This window comes from Eschrichtius robustus, chromosome 15 (assembly GCF_028021215.1).
Source record: "Eschrichtius robustus isolate mEscRob2 chromosome 15, mEscRob2.pri, whole genome shotgun sequence".
NCBI lineage: Eukaryota > Metazoa > Chordata > Mammalia > Artiodactyla > Eschrichtiidae > Eschrichtius > Eschrichtius robustus.
In genome coordinates this window covers 61,219,651-61,227,667 of record NC_090838.1, presented here as the reverse complement: position 1 = coordinate 61,227,667, position 8,017 = coordinate 61,219,651, and the positions used below count along the sequence as shown (strand labels likewise).

The 8,017-nt window shown below is 53.5% G+C and overlaps 1 protein-coding gene across 1 annotated transcript; it reads left to right on the top strand.

The window, feature by feature from the left end:
* The first annotated feature begins 1,551 nt into the window (after positions 1-1,551).
* On the top strand, positions 1,552-7,493 carry TEX261 (testis expressed 261). Its single transcript, XM_068564627.1, has 6 exons — positions 1,552-1,712; positions 2,590-2,669; positions 3,795-3,948; positions 5,755-5,822; positions 6,504-6,606; positions 6,855-7,493. The coding sequence occupies exons 1-6, from the start codon at positions 1,643-1,645 to the stop codon at positions 6,968-6,970; spliced, it is 591 nt and encodes a 196-aa protein (XP_068420728.1). The 5' UTR covers positions 1,552-1,642; the 3' UTR covers positions 6,971-7,493.
* Positions 7,494-8,017: the final 524 nt, after the last annotated feature.

Genomic DNA, 8,017 nt, shown 5'->3' with positions numbered 1-8,017 from the left:
TATGTTTCTTATTATGTCACTGGGAGGTAGTTGCTAGACTTTCTGTTAGATTGGGTTATGTTATGCATTAATAAAGAAGCATATATATTATTATACCACACAGTTTTCTAAAAATTTTTTTGATATCTGTATTTCAGTGTAATTTCTTTGCTTTGTAATCTTATGTATTTTTTAATCGTGGTAAACTATACATAACATAAAATTTACCATTTGAACCATTTAAAATGTACAGATCAGTGGCATTAGGTACATTCACAATGTCGTGCAATCATCACTACCAGCCATCTCCAGAACTTTTCCATCTTCCCAAACTGAAACTGTGTACCCATCAAACAATAACTCCCTATTGCCCTCTGTCCCACCCTCCCCCAACCAACCACCATTCTACTTTCTGTCTCTATGCATTTGACTATTCTAGATACCTCAGATGAGTGGACTCGTACAATATTTGTCCTTTTGCGTCTGGCTTCTTTCACTTAGCATAATGTCCTCAAGGTTCACCCACGTTGTAGCATGCATCAGAATTTCATGTCTTTCAAGGCTGAATAATATTCCATTGCATGCACATACCATTTTGTTTATCCATTCATCTGTTGTTTTGAGTTGTTTCCGCCTTTTGACTATTGTGAATAATGCTGCTATGAACATGCGTGTGCAAATATTTCTTTGAATCCCTCCTTTCAGTACTTTTGGGTATACACCCAGGAGTGGAATTTCTTGATAGCATGGTAATTCTATGTTTAATTTTTTTGAGGAATATGTATTTATTTTTATACATGAAAAATATTCTGAGATAAGAAACATACCAGGGGCCCGTTATACGTTATTTTGGCATGCCTGTCTCAGCCACCAGATGGGGGACTTCTTGACAAGGGCTGCCCTGCTCCTTGGGGCCCCTCAGTTAGCTCTTCCAGAGGTGTAGTAAATGCATTCAGCGCCTAATGGGCGAAGTCAACAGAGAGGGAGAGTTAGGCTTGAGGATGACTAATCAAAGGTGCCCCAATTCCTACCTGTGCCTCTTCCTAGATGTACAATCACCTGAGGCAAAGTAACCTTCCTAGGCCCTGGTCTACATCATCGGATTAATTTCCATCATGAACCTACAGCCTAGCTTTTAGCACAGTGCCTGGCACACGTTAGGCACTCAACGGTTTTGTTCCTGTTACCTGCGGGAGCAAAAGAAAGGCCTGGGCAACCTGCCTGGAGGCTTCTGGCCCGAGGTTGCTGGGGAGGGGTCGGGAGGCCCTCCCCTTCCCTGGACCACCCTCCAGGCTGGCGCAGGAGTGCACAGGGAGGGGCCGGAGGCTACGTTCCAAGCTCCGGTACTAGCGCCGCGAACCCGCGCCTCAGGACCGTCCCGCCTCCCCGGGGATGCATCGTCTACCGTCCCCTCCTTGCAGCCTCGGGAGCCCAGCGGTCCGCGGGCGCGCGCCGATCTGGGCAGCAGCGGTTGGCCCTCCGCGCCGGCGGGGGGCGCTAGTCCGGACCCGGCTGGGGGCGGTGCTCGGGCCGGGCTGCTCTCGGCGGCGGCGCACGACCGTCCGAGGGGCGGGGACGCGGCGGCGGTAGCGGTGGCTCCGTGTTGCCGGAGCCCGAGCGCGCAGGCCCGTCCCGGCGGGCGGGCGGCCGGGGCGGGGGCGCCATGTGGTTCATGTATGTGCTGAGCTGGCTGTCGCTCTTCATCCAGGTGGCCTTCATCACGCTGGCCGTCGGTGAGAGTGCGCGACCCCGGCCCGCGCGGGCTCCAGCTCTGGCATCTGTGCTCGCCGGGGGTCGCATCACGAGGGCGCCGGAGAGAGCCGGGAGACCCCCGCCCGGTCCTTCCGGCCTTTGCATCCCCCTGCCTGCCCCGCCTGGTCCTGCCCCTCCTCCTGACCCCAGTAGCCTAGCCTGACCTCGGGTCCTTCCAGGAGTCGCAGAGTCCGCCCCAGCGGTGCCCGGGAGTGACTGAGTCAAGTGCCCCTTGCCCGCGCATGGCCAACCGCTGCCGCGCCCTCCGTCGCGGGGCCGACCGCACCGAACTTTTCCCAGACACCTACCCTTTCGCCTCGGGCCCTTGGTGCTTCGCACTCTGACTTTGACGGGCTTTACCTTTTTGGCTAGTTCCTACTCTTGATCTCAGCTGAGACTTCACCTCCTCCGGGAAGCCCTCCTTATGGGGTTTGACTTGTCCTACTGGGATAGTCTGACTCCCCTTCCCACTCAACACCCCCCACCCCCGCAAAGCTGGTCAGGGAAGGGACCTCGTCTGTCTCGTACTGTACTCAGCTCTCAGCCCAGCACCTGGCGCATACTAAATGCCAACGGATATTTATTGAATGAGTGAAAGAAATTCCCTTTTATGGGCCAGAGGTTAGGTTTGTGCTGAGGCATCAAATACAGGTTTCCATTCACTTTTATGAAATCTCTCCTTAGTTGCCCTGACAAAGTTTTACTTCCGACTTGGGAGGGTAACACGGATTGTTTGGTATGTTCCTTACCTAATGGAGTCATGAAAGGTTGAGTGGAATCCAGCTGCAGAGAGAGGGGTGATCAGGATGGTGGGAGTGACCCTAGCTAATGTTCTCCCTGCTTGCTTCCCTCCGCCAGCGGCCGGACTCTATTACCTGGCAGAATTGATAGAAGAATACACAGTGGCCACCAGCAGGATCATAAAATACATGATCTGGGTAAGTGGCAGTTTTCCCCAGGATCCCCCTCACTCTTGCCCTGCCTCAAAAGGAGGAAGTGGGGAAAGTTTGGCCTGGGTGATGAGACCTCTGTCCTTGCTGTTTCCTGAGAGTACCACCCCCTACCTCCCTGCCCTGTGCCTTGTCCCCTGGGTCTGCTCTCCTGGGCCTAGGTCTTCCCTGCCTCCTTCCCCAAGTGGCATCGCTTCACTGCGGGCCTCGTTCTTGGTTCCTTAAGGCGAGAGCTGAGTGCCCATTCTCTGTTGACAGGACTGTGGCTTTGCCTTTGTTTGACCGCCTTCAGTGGTCTTAGCCCCTTGCTCTGCTTACAGCATTTAGAACTGAGAGGAACCTTAAGGACAGTTTTGAGTACTTGTTCATTGCCCTCTTTCTAACTGGATCAAGTGACTTGTTCTAAGAGGGAGACACCTTCCCTGCCCCTGGCCCTGGCCTGCTCAGGGCTTGTGGAAGGCTTCTCTTCCTGAAGACACAATCCTTGCCATTGATGTCCAAGCCACAGGAGTGACTGCTGGTGGATAGATTTCTGCAGCTGCAGGAAAGGCTGGGGAGGGGCTGGGGGCAGCCACTTCCACTTTGGGCATGGGAGTTAGTGGTGGAGACAAGACCATAGCTCTCAGCTCTGGCTTCAGAGGCCCAGCTCATGGGTGTTGGTACAGGAATTAGACCTTCATTCAACCGACTGCCTGCCTTTTGTTGAGCACTGACAGCTATAAGTCCTTCAGAACAATGTTTTTCAAACTGCAGGAAGGATTCATTATTGGGTTGTGCAGTCAATTCAGTAGATCATTATCAGCATTAAAAAGAAAAAGGAATGGGAAAGACTAGAATTGAAATCTGAACTTTGATCATGTATATGTACATGTGTTGGGGTCACAGTGTAAACTATTTTTCTTACTGTGGGTTGCTGTCAAACAAACTTTGAGATTAAAAAGTGCTGCCCTTTGGGAGCTGAGAGACTAGCTAGGGAGGTCAGAACTGTGGCTGTGAAACAAGGAGAGACTGAAACATGAGCAGAGTGTTGCCCTGAGTAGGCTGGGGGTTAGTGAGTCCAGAAAGGCTGCCTGGAAGAAGCTCCCTGCACTGTGTGCCTCTGGTTGTTTTCAGTTCTCCACAGCTGTGCTGATTGGCCTCTACGTTTTTGAGCGCTTCCCCACCTACATGATTGGTGTGGGCCTCTTCACCAACCTTGTCTACTTTGGCCTCCTCCAGACCTTCCCCTTCATCATGCTGACCTCGCCTAACTTCATCCTGTCGTGCGGTGAGAGGGGACATAGTTGGGGAGGCAGCTGAGGTGGTTGGATGTGCCCAGCTCAGTCTAGGGCACTGAAAGGGATATAAAGAAAAGAGGCAAACCACTGAGGTCCTGCAGGAGGCCAGGCTGATTGGAGGTTGGGGTTCTCACACATGAGCAGCCTAGAGCCCACGTTGGCTCTAGTGACTAGAATTTGGGGGGCTGGGATACTCAGAAAGGGAGGGCTTTCCTAGGGAGATAAGTTTGACAAAGGGTTTGAGAAGGGAAAAGAGGTGGGTTGGCTGAGCAGTTATAGCCCCTAAGAAACCACTTGGCCAGGAAAAGCCCAAAGCCTTTCCCTGGCCTGCAGGCAGCTCCCCATCCAGTCCTCTGGCCCAAAGTCATGATTAAGACGAGCCTCCTGGGGCTCTGGGGCTCCCTGCAGACAGCTGCCTTGGGGTTGACAGACCCCAGTGTTCGGAGGACCCTGGCTTTCCTGCCTTTGCTCTGCCACCAGTTTCTGACCCCGGGGAGTCATTTCCCCTCTCTGGCCTTAGCTTCTCCATCTGTTCAATGATGTTTAGGAGACTCATTTGGCACACAGATGCTATAGTTATTCTCGGAAAAGGTTCTAGACAGTATCTGGTTACCGGGATTGCCTTTTCTCCCTTTAATCATTACTGGTCATCATAGCCTTTGGTCAAGATATCAGATTGATTGGGGTTTCTTAGAGCTGCTTTTCTATTTCTGTGAGAGAATCTGGAAAGAGACTGTTATTCACAGGAGGGCACAGTGTTAAAGCCAGGACTGAGTGCCTTGGTGTGATTCCACCAAAGGATTTGTTCTGCGGGGATTGGTGTGAGGAGTCCTTCCCTGGAGACCAGGCTCCTCTTGCATCTTCCCGGGGGGGAAGGCGCTCCCCAATCCCCCCACCCGTTGGGGAGCTCCCTTGGCTTCCCTTTGTCACTCCCCTGACTTGCCCTCTAGATGCCCGGGAGAGTTTTTCTGAAGATCTGTGGGTGTCAGGTACCATCCTATCTTCCAGTACGCCCTCGCCCTAGAGCGTGGCTAGGAACGGCAGAGCTGTGGTTCTCTGCCTTAGAAGGGGAGAGGCAAGAGAGGAGAAAAGAGGAAAGATTCGTGGCAGTGGGCTGTGAGGTGTATGTGAGGGGTGTTGGGTGTGAGGGGATGCCTTGTTCTGGTGCCTGCCCTTCACCTCACCGTGGGAACCGGCAGGAATGCCTGTCTCTGAGCAGTGAGTCCCCAGGATCTCTCTCTGAATTTGGCTGCATGCTAAGGAGGTGGTGGGATCCAGAACATACCAGTTCACACCAGTGAACCTTATCCTGAGGACGGACCCCTCCCCCAGAATTTTGAGGAACCCTAAGATTGCACTGCAAACTGTCTAGCAAACACCCCGTCTGGAGTGGACTCCTTGGGAGCGTGTGCTCTGCACGCCCGTGACATCCTCCCACACAGCCCTGCGGAGCTCTCTTCAGGACTCACGGCCGCTAAAGACCAGGTCAATTGGCACCGTGCTTTGGAGTGTGTAGCACTGGAGTCTCATTTTTATAATATTCAAAGAGTGTTTTACCTACTTCTAATTGGATTCATGAGTGCCCTCTGCAGCGGGCAGGTGGGGGCTAGTTCTTCCATTCTAGCAGACGGGAAACTGGCTTCTGGAGAGTAGTGCGCTTGGCACGGAGCCATACTCTGAGCTGGGTGTGAAGTCAGGACTAAGACTCGGCTTCCAACCTCCAGGGCCTTGTGAAGGTTGAAAGTCTGCTTTATGTTATCCGCCCTACAATAAATGACTCTTCATTCCCTCAACAGGGCTAGTGGTGGTGAATCATTACCTAGCGTTCCAGTTTTTTGCAGAGGAATATTATCCCTTCTCAGAGGTAAGAAGTATTCAGTACGTCATCAAACTACTAACCGGGACAGAGCGAGTAAAAGGGACTTGCATGATTTCTTTGTGAACTTGGCTATGATTTGAAACTGAGTTTATTCAGGGATGACACATCTTTTTAAAAAATGGTATAGATGATTTTAGAAAGCAGTGAGGATGAGGAGCAGGACCGGTTTGGCTGAGGTGGGGAGGACACTGCTGTCTCCCAGTGAGTCCTCTGGGGCTCCCAGCATCCCAGCCTAACATCCTAAGGTCAGGAGGGGGTGGGGGGGTGGCCTGGTCTGACGCAGACCTCACAGGGCAGGGGGGTGCTGCAACCCCGAGCCTTGCTACTCCAGCTTGAACCCCTGGGGAAGAACAAGGTCACTTCTCTAGGGAACATGGGTCATTCATGGTTTTGCCCTCCATCTGCCTCCTTCGGTTCAGAGGAGATGCTTGTCCTAGTGACCACGATTTGGGGATTGTGGCCACGCGGTCATCTTTGGTCTCCACCTTTTCCCACTGAATTTTCTCCATATCTGGGGGTGTCCTGTCTCTGCTTCCCGGGCCCTGGTCCCCTTCAGAGATCAAGTGTGGGGCACGCTTGACCGCCTCTCTAAGATACATGGTGAGCACACCTGGCCCAGCCTTGGCATCTCCAGGGGCACCCTCATCTCAGTGTCTCTGTTGCCAGGTCCTGGCCTATTTCACTTTCTGTCTGTGGATAATCCCGTTTGCGTTCTTTGTGTCACTGTCGGCTGGGGAGAACGTCCTGCCCTCCACCATGCAGCCCGGAGGTGAGAAGGGGTTTGTAAGGTGGGAGGCATGGTGGGAGGACGCCAGCAAGGCCTGAGTTGCTGGGGGAGCTGGAGCCCGCCCTGTGATGGAGACACTTGGACTCTGGGTGGGCAGAGCTGTGTTCTCTCTCTCTCACACACACACACACACACACACCCACACACACCCACACCCACACACACCCACACCCACACCACACACACAAACACACACACACACACTCATCTCCCTTCCTGTGTCTCCACAGATGACGTGGTCTCCAATTACTTCACCAAAGGCAAGCGGGGCAAACGCTTAGGGATCCTGGTTGTCTTCTCCTTCATCAAAGAGGCCATTCTACCCAGTCGGCAGAAGATGTACTGAACTTCTGTGGAGGGGATGCTGGGGCGAGATAAGGAGAGCCAGGCCCCTGGGCCTCTGTACTAGGTGGGGGCCGGGAGCTGGAAGGCACCTTCCCCCAGCCCTGGTCCTCCTTCCCTCGACTCCCCCGGAAGTCCCCATCCCCACCGTCCTCAGGAGGCTCAGCTTGGCTCAGATCTGATGCTGCCAGAGGCTGAGACCTCAGAGGGCGCCAGGGAGGATGCGGTGCCTGCTTAGCCAGGAGGCCGTGGTCCACCCGGGTGTGCAGAAGCGGAGCTCCTGTGGCCCTCCCGCCCCCTCCTGTGATGGGTCCGGAGTTCTGGCTCAGCCAGGGCAGGCAGGGCAGGGGCCGTGAAGCTGGAGAGCAGACAGTGGTAACTGCTGTGAGCAGATGGCCATGGGGAGGGGCCGTGGCTTAGCACTTGCAAGAGAAAGTTTTTGCTGTTGAACTGTGATTTCTGTCCAAGTGCTGATTCCCGTTTGAATAAAGATTCTAGGTGGCCCTGTTTGCCTTAATACCCTGAAAGTTCATCTTCCTTTTTTCCTGCTGACCTTCCGCCTGGACTGGCTTTTCTGCGCCAGGGGCTCCTTTTCTGGGTTTGGGGTCTTGCCTTTCCGAAGGGACTGTTCTTGTGGCCCTTAGTGGGAAGGGGACAGAGATGAGGAGCCGAGCCTGGAGTGGGAGGCGGGGTGGGGGGGGCAGGGGAGTGGGGATGGATGCAGCCTTTCTTAATCCCCTTCTCTCTCCTTCCATCTCTTCTTTCCCCAAGGCTCCGTGACTGTCAGACTGAGGGCAGAGAGGGGATGGTGTGGGACTGGGTTAGATTTTTCAGGAGAACATGTACAGTATCCTATTTATAAGTCTTCCCGTAGGGAAGAGGAGTGGTTTCTGGCTGAATTCTATCTCAGGCTCGAGGAGAAACATTAAAAATTGGCTTCCTGGCAGCCTGGGCTACAGCCTGTTTTGTAAGAAACAGGGCTGGTGAAAGAAGCTGTTTGTCATCTAAGAGCACACAAGGGCTGGCCCTCTCTTCTGAGTGGTCTTGACTT

What these genes read in the sequence shown, in the direction of transcription:
- TEX261 (XM_068564627.1), top strand. Translation starts at nt 1,643, where the DNA reads ATGTGGTTCATGTATGTGCTGAGCTGGCTGTCGCTCTTCATCCAGGTG. An exon ending in CTTCATCACGCTGGCCGTCG is followed by an intron (nt 1,713 to 2,589) that starts GTGAGAGTGCGC and finishes TCCCTCCGCCAG; the next exon opens with CGGCCGGACTCTATTACCTG. An exon ending in TCATAAAATACATGATCTGG is followed by an intron (nt 2,670 to 3,794) that starts GTAAGTGGCAGT and finishes GGTTGTTTTCAG; the next exon opens with TTCTCCACAGCTGTGCTGAT.